Source organism: Plasmodium brasilianum, chromosome 5, assembly GCF_023973825.1.
Source record: "Plasmodium brasilianum strain Bolivian I chromosome 5, whole genome shotgun sequence".
In the NCBI taxonomy this organism is placed as follows: domain Eukaryota; phylum Apicomplexa; class Aconoidasida; order Haemosporida; family Plasmodiidae; genus Plasmodium; species Plasmodium brasilianum.
The window spans coordinates 844,282-861,215 of record NC_090118.1 but is presented as its reverse complement, the minus strand read 5'-3'; the positions used below and the strand labels follow the sequence as shown (position 1 = coordinate 861,215).

General features: G+C 27.2%; 3 protein-coding genes across 3 annotated transcripts; 2 read left to right on the top strand and 1 right to left on the bottom strand.

The window, feature by feature from the left end:
* Positions 1-1,665: 1,665 nt before the first annotated feature.
* Positions 1,666-5,011, top strand: MKS88_001456 (uncharacterized protein; the record flags this gene model as incomplete). The annotated part of the gene is made up of 2 exons (XM_067214381.1): positions 1,666-1,777; positions 1,956-5,011. The coding sequence occupies 2 exons, from the start codon at positions 1,666-1,668 to the stop codon at positions 5,009-5,011; spliced, it is 3,168 nt and encodes a 1,055-aa protein (XP_067074822.1).
* A 1,060-nt stretch (positions 5,012-6,071) lies between these two features.
* Positions 6,072-7,542, bottom strand: MKS88_001455 (histidine triad nucleotide-binding protein 1; the record flags this gene model as incomplete). Its single annotated transcript, XM_067214380.1, has 5 exons — positions 6,072-6,209; positions 6,438-6,572; positions 6,876-6,928; positions 7,093-7,187; positions 7,451-7,542. 5 exons carry the CDS (start codon positions 7,540-7,542, stop codon positions 6,072-6,074), a joined length of 513 nt encoding a protein of 170 aa, XP_067074821.1.
* Positions 7,543-9,067: 1,525 nt separating this feature from the next.
* On the top strand, positions 9,068-11,922 carry MKS88_001454 (phosphatase; the record flags this gene model as incomplete). The annotated part of the gene is made up of 2 exons (XM_067214379.1): positions 9,068-10,696; positions 11,857-11,922. The coding sequence occupies 2 exons, from the start codon at positions 9,068-9,070 to the stop codon at positions 11,920-11,922; spliced, it is 1,695 nt and encodes a 564-aa protein (XP_067074820.1).
* Between the last annotated feature and the right edge of the window lie 5,012 nt (positions 11,923-16,934).

The following is a 16,934-nucleotide window of genomic DNA, read 5'->3' as shown; positions in this document are numbered from 1 at the left end:
TTTTTTCGTCCATTTGTTTTGTCCTTTTTTTTCCTTTTCTCGTTTCTCCTTTATTTTTTTCCACTTTTCGTCTTTGCTTCTTTCTTTTTTATGTTTTATTTTCATTTTTTTAATTTTTAGTTTTTCAATTGTACCAGGGGGCATTTATTTTTTTACCATTTTATAATATCCTCTTTTCTGTGCTGCCCTATGTTTTAGATTTCATATGTGCATTATCCATATGTATTTATTCTTTACCTTTTTTTTTTTTTTTTTTTTTTTGAACGTTTTTAAGTATATATTGCTGTCTTGTTTTTTTTGTTTTTTTCGGTCTTTTTTTTTTTTTTGATTTTTGATTTTTGATTTTTGCTTTTTGCTTTTTTCATTTTATCTTTTTTTTGGTTTTAATTTATTTTTTTCTTTATTTTTGGACTAAAATTATAAAAATGGGCCAGTTCTGCTATCCATTGAGCATTTACCGGTCCACCCACCTACATTTTTTCCCGTTTTTTATGGCAAGCATAAATATGTTAATGTACAAAACTGTCTAATTTCAAAACGGCAAAAAATTTATTAAAAATGATTGTATTAAAATTTTACTTGTAAAAGGAGGACTTTGTTATATTACCGTTTTAGAAAATCTCATATGACATATCATTGTGTAGTTAACACTATCATTACCCCTTCTTGTTTTAAACTTTGTGGGAAAAAAGAAAGTACTCAATTATTATATGCACGTATGTATAATTTTTTTATTTTCCTACTTTTATATTTTCCTACTTTTATATTTTCCTACTTTTATATTTTCCTGTTTTATTATTTTCTTAATTTCTTATTTTCCTTTTTTCCTATTTCCCTATTTTCCTTTTTTTGGCGATTTTTTTTTTTTATAACAACTGTTGCTAAGTAATGTTTGTTTGTATTTACGTTCGCTTTTATATTTACATTTATATTACTTTTACATTTATATTGTTTTTATGTTTCCGTTTATATTACCTTCATACTAACGTTTATATTACCTTCATATTCATGCTTACGTTATGTTATGCTGTGTTAAATTTTATTTTAATTTTTATTATTATTTTATTTTTTTGTTCTATTTATTATGCACCGTTCAGAATGGTACATGTTTTTTTTTTTTTTGCTTTTTTTTCTTTTTTGTGTGTGCACATAAAAGGATGCAACAACTTGAAATGGAAAATAAAAATATGAACAGATTCATAAATTTTCAACTCATATTCATAATAATTTAAGGAAATGAAGATGGAAATTGTTTATATCCTATACATATAGGAGTATAAATTTTTTTTTTATATTTTTGTTAAACGCTTAAAATTTTGATAATACGCTTAATTGTACATATATGCATATATATACACATACATGGGTACATTTATAGACAGAAATAATAAAAAAAAAAATTTTAGGCACTTTTAAAAACTGGTTTTTATAGACATAGCTGTTTAACGCTTTTTCAATATTCCGCTAAACTGTCTTTTTAATTTTTTGCACTTCACTCGTTACTTGTCGCTAGTCATTCATTATTTTGTCCATCATATTACTCTGTCGTCTTCTTCCATTGCATTACTTTGCATAATATTATTTTATATTTTTCCTTTTCCTCCCATTTATTATTTTATTTTTTTTTTTAATTTTTCACATTGTAATGTTTGGGAAAGGAAGAGAATGAATTTAAAACCGCCTGCACAAGTCAGCAAAAAGGACATGCCCTTAACGAAATCGGTGAAGTCCTTTATAAACCCATCTTCCCTATTAAAAAATAAAGGGAAATTAGCACGTAAGCGTTCATAATATTTTTTACAAATGCATATTATCAAGCAACTGCACAAAAATGGAGCTAATTTTTTTTTTTTATCACACACATAAGAAAGTAAAACTTTTATTTAATTTTTTATATTTATAATAATTTTTCTGTATTTCTCACTCTATTTGTATTTTGTTTAATAACATTGCAGCAATTCTTCAAAAAAGCAGAATAGAAGAAAAGAAAGGCAACGATAGCAATAGTGAAAGTAGCCAAATGAAATCAAAAATGGAAATATCTCAATTGAAACCAAAGGAAGAAATCATGTCGAAGATAAAAACTCCTGGTCCAAAATTTAAAGCACTGGACATCAAGTTTAAACAAATGTTGCCAAAACTAAAAACGACAAAATCAATGTCCAAAATGACAGAAGCAAAAACAAAAGTACTAAAACCAAAGGTAAAAATACCAGAATTAAAATTTAAAGAAATGAAACCTAAGGTAAGTCTGTTAGAGGTACTGAATAAACAGGATAAAAACAAAAAAGGACTGGGAGGTAAAATGATGTCCACAAAATCAAAGATATATGGGAAAAACACACCAAAAAATAGCCCGTTCTATGATTCAGGCGAAGAGCAATATGACGAAGGAAGTGGTAACACCAACACGAGGGAGAGCGATAAGGATGATTATAATGACGATAACAAGGATAAAGATGATAATAACGATGATAATGATGATAACAACGATAACTACAATAACGACGATAACGACAATAACGACGATAACGACAATAACGACGATAACGATGATAACGACGATAACGATGATAACGATGATAACGACGATAACGATGATAACGATGATAACGATGATAACGATGATAACGACAATAATTATGGAAGTAACGGTAATAACTCCAGCGGTGAACCCCCGAGAAGGGGCACATTAGGCAAAAACAAATACTTTGAAAAAGTTAACATCCTTGCTAAATTAAAGAGTCAAGCGTTCAAGTCCAAAAGTTTAAAGTCAAATAGCCCTTCTTCTAAGACTGTAGGAAAAACAAAGTTACTGCCCCATTGCGTAAATGAAAAATCTAAAAAGGCAGTTCACCCCTATGTAGAAGCAAGTTCGTTTACAAGTAAATACAGTAAATTATTTTCAAAAGAATTGTCAAAAGATGTATTGTTAAACATAAAAAAAGAAATACCACATAAGATAGCAAATAACAGCATAATGAAAATTAGATCTAATACTTCATTAAAAGGATATAAAAATGAGAACAAAACAGTTACAAACATTAATATTAACAAAACGGGGGAGAATAGGTATGAGGAGCATATTAACAAGATAAATAAAAACAGTACAATGGTTGGATTACCAGAAGACGAAATGCCTATCGGACCATTGTCAACCTTTAAAGAAAGTAAACTACTACATAATACACATTATATAAATGCATTTTCAAGATATGATGGAAATTATGTAGGTAAAGTGACAGGACCTCCTATTTCTATTTCTGCTTTAGATAAAACTCCACAGAATCAAAGCGAAAAAAAATATTTCGGAGAAGACACTCATAGGAACACCGTGCAATCGTATGCATTATCACCATTTGGAAATTGCACCCATATGATGAACTTTCCTCCTTACAATTTTAGCACTATCGATAATTATGGTAATAGTAATAATATAATGATGACGATGATGAATGGAAACGAGCAAAGGGGGCCCTCTTTTTTTTACCCAAATGTTCCGTATATACCTGTATGTATATATGATCCAACATATAACGACACAAATACTGGAATGTACTCATTAGAAAACAAAAGATGGAATGAACAAATTAGCACTAATAAGGGTAAGGAAAAGAGCAAAAATGAAAAATATGTAAACGGACGAAAAAAGGAAAAAGGTACAAACAACAATAGCATAATGGTGGCTGCTGGTCATCTGAAACCTTTACAGTTTAGAAATGGAGTTGAATGGAGTAGTGAAGATGAAAAATATTTAAACTGTGATATAACTTTGGAGGAGCTAAGAGCAGAGGAAGAAGAAAAAAAGAAAAAAAAAAAAAAAAAAAAAAAAAAAAAAGAAAAAAAAAAAGAAAAAATGAAAAAAAATAAAAACAGCAATAGAAGCAAAAATAGAAGTAATAACAAATACATTGGGAATTCTAAGTGGTATGATATCGAGCACAGGTTAAACAATTGTAGAGGAGTCCTTGAACATTGCAATTATAGTTATTATAAAGAAGAGAACACAGATAAATGCGAAAGTGAAGATACGTACAAATGCAAGGATAACACTAAGTATGTCGAGGAGGAGGGAAGCGGTTACAACGACGAGGAAAGTTTCTATAGCTATAATCAAAGAAGTGAGTGCAGATGTGCAGACGGAACTGCATATGATAACGAGGGTCGCTACAATTATTTGCTCCGAAAAAATAGTGATAAATTAATAAAGGGGGAAAAAATAAAAAGAAAAGATGGGCATAATAAAAAAAAAAGCATTGAAGACAAGTATAATTTCGATTATGATGATATATACAAAAATTATAAAATAGAATATTTAAAAGAGAAACTAAAATGGGCAAATGAATATTTAAATAGGAAAGAAGAAGAACAAACGATAGATAATAACAATTCGATAGATGATGAAACTCCTGTTGTAAGGAAAAAACAAAAGCAACGTTTAGATGATATTGCGCATTTGTTTTTACCGAAAAAAAATAAGCACGAAAACCTATTTGATTTATCAATGAATTTTTCGAAAATACCTAACAACGATCAGAATGATATCATTAGTATGCTTTTCTCATGTAGAGAATTAGAAAAACTTATTGAAGAACAACATTGTGTTCTTGACATGTTAGACAATGACTTGCGACAAGTAAATGCATCATTAAAATTACCTGCTACTTGGGATAACTTTGAAAATTTTGAAATATTACAAGAGAATATTTTAAATGACGAAGAAGATCATGGTTTACCTTTAAATAATACTCCTCTATTCCTAAAGGGGAAAGTTGCTTTGATACCAAAAAATTTAGAAGTATTCTTTGATAAAACGGAATTAAAAAACGAAAAGGAAGGAGTCAAAGAAATAGTGAGTAACGGTTGTCCTTCACATCAAGCAGCGGCCAGTAAACCAACCAATAAACCCACCACTACACCAGCGAACGCTGCAGCTACTGTTAAGTATATGCCAAAATTTACGAAGGCCAAGGTAAAACCAAAAGTTCCTTTATTATTAAAAAATGCTTAAAAAAGAAATAAAAAATATGGGATTATTTTATTCCCTTTTATTGCCGTATCCGTTTTTTCTGACCTTCATTTTATGCGCGCGCGCGCACGTACGTACATGCATGCACACCCCATTAACATTTCAACGTTTTAATAATATTTGCCTTTATCAGGCGTTAATTTGGCAGGTATTCTGCTTTTTTGTATTTTATGTAATTTTTGTGTTTTACGTATTTTTTGTATTTTACGTATTTTTTGTATTTTACGTATTTTTTGTGTTTTACGTATTTTTTGTAACTTATGCTAGTCGTAGAAATATCTTCCATTTTAACGGGCAAAAAAATTGCTCCTTTTTTTTTAAAAGTATGACTCGTTCATAAATATTTTTTTTTAAATGTATTTATTTGTATGACTCGTTCATAAATATTTTTTTTTAAATGTATTTATTTGTATGACCCGTTCATAAATATTTTTTTTTAAATGTATTTATTCGAATGACATATTCATAAATATTTTTTTTTAAATGTATCTGTTTGAATGTATTTATTTGTATGACCTATTCATAAATATTTTTTTTTAAACGTATATATTTGAATGACTTGTTTATGAATATTTTCTCCGTAACTGCGTATAATTAACAGTTCTTTTACAATTGCGGCTGTTTTGTATTTTATTATTGCTTTATAAAAAAAAAAAAAATACTGCGAAATTACTTTCCACATAAAACATGCCTGTTCATGAGAAAACAACATGGTAAAACATGAAAACAGGGTACACACCATTATTTAATGAGGGTTGTCAATCGTAAGCAACTATGCGTGTTCGATTTTTCGCAACTAGCGTACAAACATGCATATAAACGTATGCACACACACACATACAAACATACAAACGCATGCACACACACACACATACAAACGTACAAACGTATGCACACACACACACATACAAACATACAAACGTATGCACACACACACACATACAAACATACAAACGTATGCACACACACACACCCGTAAAGGTATATCCAAAAGAATGTTCACATGGTTGATCTTCTTTCGTGTGTCTTTTTTTTTTTCTTTTCATCCTGGGGGCCACTTCATTTGTCTTTTCGCTAAAATATGCAAGTGTAAATAATAAATAGACTGACAAGCCTGTGGCCCATTATTTACTACCAAACGGAAATCACCTAAATTATTTCGTTTTACTATTTCAGACACCTACAAAATGAAAGTATAAAAATTGTTTTTTTGGTATGCATGTTTGAGGGGTACCAAAAAAAGCAAAAATTAACGATAAACAATTAAGTCATAAATAACAAACAAATGGGCAATAATTTGCAAACAATAAACATAGATAAGCATATAAAATGCACGTAACCGGGAAACATATATCTGTTCATAGTATGTTGTTCGTGACGTTCATGGCTTTTAACAAAATATCGTTACCGCCCACATAAGATGACCAAGAATTTCTTTGTGTCTTTCTTCAGCCTTGCTAAGTCTCGTTAACCCATCTCTCATTTTTGGTATCACGAGAATGTGCACTGGGGCCTGCGGATTAATATCATTGAAGGCAATAACCTGGTAAAAAAAAAAAAATAAAATAAACAAATGCCCCGCATGTATACACACATATATTATATATACAAACATATACATATATACATATATATACATATACATTTGTACGTACATAAATACATACAAACATATTTACACAAGTGCAGACCGCTCCCGTGAGCGCTGAAAATTCTTAGCAACATTGTACGTGTGTGTATCTGTCTGTATGTGTTTGTACGTGCGCGCATTTCGCAGTAATTACTTTGTACCAACTCTGATATAATACACATACAAATTTAAGTTAAAATGAAAAAATGGTATTACCTTTTCATCCTCATACACAATATCCACTTTCACTTCCTTTCTTGCAATTTTTCCTACAAAATGGTATAAAATTATGTAATATTACAATTTTACAGTTTTTTTTTTTTTTTTTTTTTTTTTTTTATATTAAATTAAAAATGATTATGTTCGCCTGTTATATATAGTAGTATATGTCCGTTTGTTTGTTTTCTTTTTTTCTCTCTTTTAATTGAAAAACCAAAAATTGAATCTCCATTTTCATCCTTTCCCGCAGAGGCTAGAGTCTTCTCTTCTTCGTCCGCCATTTTCGTTAGTTTGTTGTTAACTGCTCGTCTATAAATTTTTCCATAAAAATTGCATCGACTTAGTAAGCGATGTTGTATGTTGTATGCATACGAATGAACAAGCGCAAATAAGTATATATACTTATATGTACATAAACTAACACGAGCAAACACACATGAGTGTTCCCTTTTGTTTAGTCCCTTTATATATGAATTGAATTCTCTGTACTTGTCACAAATATCACTCTCAGTAGTATAACATACATATACATATATATGAGTACAGTTTTTCCCCCTTTTTATGCATATTACGTCAATAATTTATTCTTGTAAGCAAGTCTGACAAAGCAATTATAAGCTAAATTTCTGAAACCATTCCCTAAAGACCCAGCAGTTGCTTTCATTAAGCATAGAAATACTGTAGTAAAACAGGGAAGGGGGCAGACGATAAACCACTGTTATAATAGTAATGGCAATTTAATTCATACACGTATATGCATATACATATATATATATGTGTGTGTGTGTGTATCTATATCTATATATATATATGTATATGGATGTGTCGGATGACGCATTCACATGTTGAACGGTGCAGAACGTACTGACAGTTTCCACATAATTCAAATTATGTATATATTCCTCCTCCTACTAACAAAACATATGTTAGTATATTTAACCTTTTTAAATTCTTCCTGCTTACCAATATACACAAATGCACGTTTAAAACTCATGTAACTTGGCTTACATATGAACACTGAGCATATTTTTTATGCATTTGTTTTTTAAGAGGCACTGTTAGTTGATCGCGCATTGAATTCGTTTCTTCGTCACTTGCTTATCTTGATACTTATTTATTTTATCACTTCTTTGCTTGTTCTCACCCCACTTTTTTTTTTTTTTTTTTTTTTTTATGTTTAACGCGAAAATGACTCATATTTTTTGGGCGCACTAATGTGCATGCATCCAATAAGAGAAGAGAGGCATGTTCATATAATATATAAATGAAGAAGGCAAGCATGAAAATATTAAGCTTGCCCTTTTTGCGCATATATTGTTAAAGAGATATAAGATCATTACATAGTACAACGTTCAACTGTTCTTATATTTGTTTGTTAAGGGAAAAATGAATTTGTGAAGGTACATATAAGCATATACTTCTATATGTATATACTCGTACATTATACCATTTAGGTATGTGTTTGTACGTATGGTGGAAAAAACACAGCCTAGTGATGAGCGTTATTAGATCTTTCTTATTTTTTTTTTTTTTTTTTGATTTTTTTTCTTCATTTAATTATATCCCTTTCTTTTTATCGCTGCCTTGGTAACTACCACTAGTAGTGAAGACTCCTTTGTGAAGGGATCATTACTTTTGGCGTCTTTGAAAGAAAAAGAAAAATGGTAATATGAAGTGCTGATGGTGAAATGCTGAATGATGAACATAAAAGTCGATGCAAAAAATTATAAAGTGCAGTTAGCTACACATACTTGTATGTATGTATGTATGTATGTATGTATGAATGTATGTATGTATGTATGTATGTATGTATGAATGTATGTATGTATGAATGTATGTATGTATGAATGTATGTATGAATGTATGTATGTATGAATGTGTATATGTATGTATGTATGAATGTATGTATGTATGTATGTATGATGTATATATGTAGGCACATACGAATGTAGGCATATATGCAGTAACGCCTGTATGTATGTTTGCCTAGAGCCATGCATTGTTTCCATGTCCAAGTTTCCCGTTCTCATCCAGAATGAGAAAGGAAATCTTTTACAAGAAGGTTAAGATAGATATAATATTTATACCCACTCATGTACAATTTGTTCTTTTATTCAAACTTTAATAAATATAATATACACGAATAACCAAAACTCAGGACCTCCATTTTTAATCTGAAGGGATAAAACATGCTTGGACGAACGACCTTGCTTCCCCCTTTGAGATTTAAAAGATCTATTTGTGTAAAATATTTAAAATTATTATTTTATTTAAAAAAGCATAGATTTGAAAAAAAATGGAATAGGTATTACTGCTGCTTATTTCAAACAGCAGAAAAAGAGATAACAACTACATTGAAGAAGGTAGTACATAAAACTCTTTCGAAAGATATATTGTCCATTAAGAACAAGAAGGGACAATTTGAAAATTTTGTATCTCTTTTATTAACTAAGCCCGTGAAAATTGCTTCGTTCGATTTTGACGGTACCCTTATTAATACTGTTCAAAGTAAACATGTAAATAATTTGGTTTACAACGAGAGGGTGTTAACAGCTCTTGTTAAATTATCAGAAAAAGGAAAAGAAACAGAAAAGAAATACAAATTTGTCATTTTTTCCAATCAAACGAATGTATCATCATGTGCTCACAATTATGACAATATAAAATACCACAAATTGCCAATTTTTTTTTCAAAAATTCAGGGTTTCAAAAATGCATTATCTTATTTCCACTCACTGTTCAGTTCAGAGGAAAAACAAAAACAAAAGCATCAGCGAAAGGAGGATAAAGGCGAAACGGAAGAAAAAAAAAAAAAAAGAAAAAAAAAAAAAAAGGCTACTTCACTCTTGCGCTATCCATACAATATAACAGAAGAAGGGACGAATCAATTTTACTGTTTTATCTTACGCTTGATGGAAAAAATTATAGAAGAGAAAAACTCTGTTTATTTGTGTAGACGCTTTTACGCTCGTTTTTCAAGGGGTTTTCTGCTTACTCGGCCACGAGGTCCCCCTCCACAAGCCAAGGAAAAAGAAGCGAACGAGGTAAACGCGGAAGATGTGACAAATGTAATAAATGCAGCAAACGAGGAAACGGCTCTAAACGTGTGGATGGCCACAAAACGACCTGCACAGTGCAGGCGGAAAATGCAAAATTCAGAATTTCTGAATTACTTCTTTTCCATCGGGAAATGTGAAATAAGGGAAATAGACATTTATGCAAAACCGAATGATGGCCAGTATTCATTGTACATATGTTTGGAAGCAATTAAGTACTTGATAATTTTAAATTGTTATTTTAAATATTCGTGCAAATTAGGAATAGAAGAAATAAATGGAATAGAAAATAAGGAATTGCAAAATTTCTTTCTCCTAGGCAATGACATATTTGGCATAAACGAAATACGTGAGTTAACTAAAAACTTGAAAAGACGTTATTTTGATATCAACAAAATAAGTTTAAGAATATTAGACACATATACAAATTTCTTGTTGAAAAGAACTAAAGCGTATAGTAATCTGAGAGAGACAAACTATGATAATTCCAACTCTTCTTCAGTAATTAATTTTTTTTTTAATGATCAAATGGGCGATGATGGTGGTGTTTCTTTTGCACCCTCCATCGAGGAAAAACAGTTGCTTGCTTTATTAAATGAAGAGAAATTTATACAAAATATAATTCCATGTTTAATATGCAAGAATAAAATAATGAAAAGACTGGCAATGCATTTTGCCGGTTTGCTGTTTAATTTTGAGGATAGCTTTTACATAGGAAACAATGTTGGTCGTCCGTACGACAAGTCCGATGTGGATTTAAAGGTAATTCATTTACGTCTCATGTTGTTACCATTTATGTGCACTGTTTGTTACTATAGACTTGCAATACTTGTGTTGTTCGTCTTTTTTTGTGTTTCTCATGTTGCTACAGACATACAATACTTTTATTTTTTTGTCTTTTTTTGTGTTTCTCATGTTGCTACAGACATACAATACTTTTATTTTTTTGTCTTTTTTTGTGTTTCCCATGTTGCTTGAGAATTGCAATATTTTTTTTTTTTTTTTTTTTTTTTTTTGTTCCTTATATTATTAGCCTTTATTAATGTTCCCCGTTTATCCTCGTATACCCTTTTTTTGTATAAATATATAAATGAACATAATACTTTTTTTATTTAATATGCACAAGACGGGTATACTAATAGTTTAATTTGTTTCCATGCTTGATATATGTTACATCGGGAAAAAAAAATAACTGCATTGATTTGAAGAGGAAACAAATGCACATGTAAAAAAGTGCATTAACATGTACATGTATATTATTATATTGCATATACCGTGTATTTCTTGTGCAACGTACATATCGGAGCCTGTCTACTTGATAAAAAGACCTATGAAGAATGACATCCTTGTACGCGCACGTTTCCTATGTACATATACAACATATATACATATGTATATATATATATATATATATATTTTTTTTTTTTTTTTTGTGAGTACACATGTATATATACGTGAAAAATGTTTATACATGCGTTTACACAAAAATGCATATATATATGTATACACGTGTATATATACACATGCATATATACGCATATATATTATGTATACACTGTTGAACATTCATGCCTTTTTTTTTTTTTTGGTATTTTTTTGCTCTTTCCTTTTCGTGAAGACACTCAAAGTATTTTTTATATTTTTCGTTCCACAATTCATATCGTGTCATTTGATATTCCTTATGTGTTCATAAAACATGTACATGTACATGCAAGTACATATATTTATTATGTATACTTTTCGTACATTCCCAAAATGTAGGAGGGGAAAAAATAAAAAAAAAAAAAAAAAAACATGACGGCACATAGTATTGCATGGGTACATGTACACGTACATGTATTTATATACATAGGATTACATGTACATATGCAAATAAACATAGGAAACATTCGCTTGTGCATTTTTTTTTTTTTTTTTCCTAGTTTGCACAAAGAATTGGTATTAAAAACTACGATGATACTTGGTTCCAAAATTTTGAAAATTTATGAAAAGAGTAAAATTAAAATTTACAAAATTTTGAAATGTGGAAAATCTTTTTTTTTGTTCAAATAATATTAATTTAAAAAAAAATAAAAATTATAAAAATATTTTTTTTTCAAATATTTCCAAAAACGAAACTAAGTAATAACCAAATTATGTAAAAACCAAACTACGTAAAAACCAAACTACGTAAAAACCAAACTACGTAAAAACCAAACTAAACAAAAACGATAACAAAGCTAAAACCAAAACTCCTAACGGAAAATTGAAAATTAAAAATTTTACATACCATGCAGAGAGAGCTTATAATTTCCACCATCATACATGTTTTGTTATATATTATTGAATATACAAAATTTATGAGAACTAAAAATTTATTAAAAGTATAACCCACTTTTTTTTTTTTTTAATGAAAACGTATGTATATATATATTATTATTGTATCTCCATATTTTCATTCATTGTTAATCGTTTTCAATATTTATCAAAAATTCTTTTTAATTATTTTTAAATTTTAAAATCCATTTCTTCTCTATTAACCCTTATATATATAAATATACATACATGAATAAATAATACGCATTTTATTCAGAGAACTCGAAATACTGCAAAAAAAAAAAAAAAAGAGAAAAAAAGGATATGCTACTTCTTTATATAAAAGTTTACATAATATAAAAATATGTTTATATGTATATTCAATTATATTTTTTTATTTTATTTAAATAAAAAATAAATATTAATTAAAATTTACATTTTACGTATCAATTGTTTATGCATAATTATAATTTTATTTTTTTTATATATATTCGTATGATGAATTTTAATTTATTTCCATAATATATATTCCACCTTTTCGTACTTATCTATTTTCACCTTATAACCATAAATATCCCATTTTTGAATATTTTACTTTTTTTGAATAATGTATCTACAGGGGTAAGAGGGATTATTTGTACCTATACAGAGATTATACATATTTATTTACTTATTTTTTACGTTTTTTACATGCTTATTTTACATGTTTATTTTACATGCTTATTTTAAATGTTTATTTTACATGCTTATTTTAAGTGCTTATTTTAAATGTTTATTTTACATGCTTATTTTAAATGCTTATTTTACAGCTTATTTTACAGCTTATTTTACAGCTTATTTTACATGCTTCTTTTTTCTTTTACATGCTTCTTTACCCTTTTTACTTGTTTTTTACGTATACTTTTTTTATACATATAAAAAATAAACATGTATAAATGCACATATATATATTATATTTAAATTAAGTTAAAAAAAATAATTTTTTTTTAATTTTTCGGAAATAATACATTATTCATGCATACTTATATGTATCATTTATATATATAACTATTTATATAACTGTTTGTATTACTCTGTATATAACTATTTATATAACTATTTATATAACTATTTATATTACTATTTATATTACTATTTTTTCATCAACACATTTATATATATACATATATATATTTATTTATATATATATATAATATATATTTATTTATTTATATATATATATATTATTTATATATGTATATATATTTACGTAAATTTCTTTTACTGCATATGAAATATATACTTCGTAATATTACATGCCAATTTGTTATTACTGTTAATATGCATACATTTTTGTACTATATATGTATATATATACATACATGATTTTAATTAACTTTAGTTATATAATTTTTTTTTTTTTTCGTCCTTTATGTTTATCGCTTTTTCGCTTTTTATTTTGCCATATTTTGTTATATATTTTTATCCTTTTTTTTGCCATATTTTGTTTTATTTTGCTCTATTTTTTGACCTGCATATATTTTATGAAAATACATTATATATTTCATTATATTTTATATATTCATTCCATACATACATTCATATATCCATTTTGCGTATTTAATACATTGTTACATACATACATATATATACACGACTTACGTTTTACAGGCATTTACTTAATGCTTTGTTATATGTAAAAATATACGTATATTTTATGTACGTGTACATGCATTTGTATATATATATATATATATATATATATATATGTTATGTATATTTATGTATAAACATAAAAGCGACAGAAATGAATATATGAAAATACATAAATAAACAATAGAAATATTATAGCAGTATAATTAGCAGTAATTCATATGTACATATAATTTAACAGCACCAGAGAAATGCATTATATGCAGTTTTGACCCTGGATGACTGTTATGACTTACGAGAATGTTAAAAGTGTATATATAAATGTATTTATATAAATATTTTTAAGTATATTTATGTGAGTATATGTGCGTATATATTTATATAAATATATTTATGTAGGTATATTTATGTAAATATATATATATATATTATATATATTATATATATATATATATATATATATATGTATGTTATTCATTGCTTTACGTTAATTTTGTTGAAACGGTATGTATGGTAATGTATATATGAACAAGTTAGCACATACCATCGCGCCTTTATGTTATGAGAAAGACAATAAATTCATGATTTACCAATTTTTTAATTTTTGAAACTTTTTTTTTTTTTTTTTTTTAAATCATTTTATATGCGAATAAGTAGTTTTGTTGCACATACGTGTGTGTGTGTGTGTATATATATATATATATTAACAAATACCTAAGTACATATATATAACATTACATAAAGTACATATATATAACATTACATAAAGTACATATATATAAGGTTACATAAAGTATATGTGGAAGTTTATACAGCAGAATATAATGCGGGTATATGTAGCAGCATATATTATGCATATGTGATATTGTACAGCTTTAATTTTTTGAATCCTTCAACACAACGTATTTATAATTTAAAAAAATTTTTTAATTGTTATTTCGCTCTAGAATTTATGCATTTTATTCGTTTTCATATACATACATACATACATACATACTAATATATATATATATATACATACATACATACATACATACTAATATATATACGTACATACATTGCATATACACACGCATACATACATTTTCTCAGGTCATAATATGGGCCATACTTTTTTTTTTTTTTTTTAATTTTGTTTTTTTGTTACCTTAATTAAAATATATTTCTTAAGCATAATAAATCATTTGTAGTTTTACCTATTTTTCCTGCGTGGGTTTTTTTATTTATGTGCTTTCAGCACATGTATGTGCATGTACGGAAATGTATACATGTACATACATATATATGTTGAATGTTTCGTTTCGTTAAAATAAAACTTATGCATATTTTTGTTTACTATGCTTGAATTTCATCCGTGCCTTGTATACGCATACGCATATATACGGTATATGCATATATAAACGTATATATGAACATGTACGCATTTTTATTTATAAACGGTAATGTACGAGTTTTTACACAAAAAGGTGTTTCGTAAAATGTTTTGTTCAATTAATTTCGTTAATATATTAAATCCATAGTTGTCTAGTATTTTATTTTAAATTTATTAATTTTTTTTTTTTTGTACTACACAAAGTTGATTAAGCATACCATACATAGATTAGCACACCATACGTAGTTTACATATTTTAGCATAATTTAGCATAATTTATAATAATTTAATTTTTTTTTTTTTTTTTCGCATGTTTTTTACTGTTTTTCTTTTACGAATTTTAAAATACTAATTAAATTAAAGCACACACAAGTGAAGCTTATAATAATAAGCCATCAACCTTTTATGAAATTTATGCATATCTGCAATTTTTATATAGTTGTAGTAGTAGATTTGTGCTGACAGAATAGACTCATTTATAAAGCAGACATACATATGTACGTTATTCCTTAGTCTTTTATGGCACGCATTGTACGTACGTATATATATATATTTACGTCAATGCATGTACCTTTTATTTTTATTTTTTTATTATTTTTTTTTTATAGACATTTTACGCTTACTCATTATAGCTATAATTTTTTAATTTTATTGTGTATACATACATATATATATATACAGTTAAGAAGTATTTTTTGAATAGTACAAAGGAAAGAGTTATGTTATTTGGATGTCCATATAATTATATTGTTTTATTATTACAATTTCCTTATTTTAAATTTTTATAATTTTAACGTTTTATAATTTTAGCTTTTTATAATTTTAACGTTTTATAATTTTAGCGTTTTATAATTTTAGCTTTTTATAATTTTAACGTTTTATAATTTTAGCGTTTTATAATTTTAGCTTTTTATAATTTTAACGTTTTATAATTTTAGCGTTTTATGACATTTTGTAACTTTTTATAACTTTTTTTTTTTTTTTTTTTTGCCTTCAAAATTTTTATGAATTTTTGTGTTTAGTTGCAGGGCTTAAGAGTTTATTTTTTTTGAAGTTATTCATATTTGTCACGAGACAATACGAGTATATATGTATTTATATACATATATATATTGTACATATATATGCGCATATACGTGCGAACTCTTTTAAAATAGTGATATTTTATTTTATATATTTTTTTTTATTTTTGAAAGAAAAGTGCCATTGTAAAATTAGTTTAGAAGTATTAGCATACTGGATATCCTGTTAAAGATAAGGTGTTTCAAAGAGGAAAGAGATCATCATTCATTTTCAATTTTGTAAAAGCCTCTGAGCGTAAACGTACGCTGTGAATATATGTTGTACATACATTAATGTGTTTATTGATATATATATATATATATATATATATATATATGATTATATTTATACACACTTAACCCTTGTGTTTATGCACATACCATATATAACACGCATACATACATATATTAACACATACAATACATACATACTGAAGTATGTGCTTAATTAAAAACAGGCTTTTCGCTCTGCTACCACGCATATAGCACATATGTTTTATACTTTCCGTTGGTGTAGTTCTTCATTTACAAATATTTTTATATACATATAATTTTACTTCCAAAAATTTTGATTCATAATTTTTCATGTTTGTATTAACCATCACATCATTTTACTCGTTGTTTATAATTACAACGTATT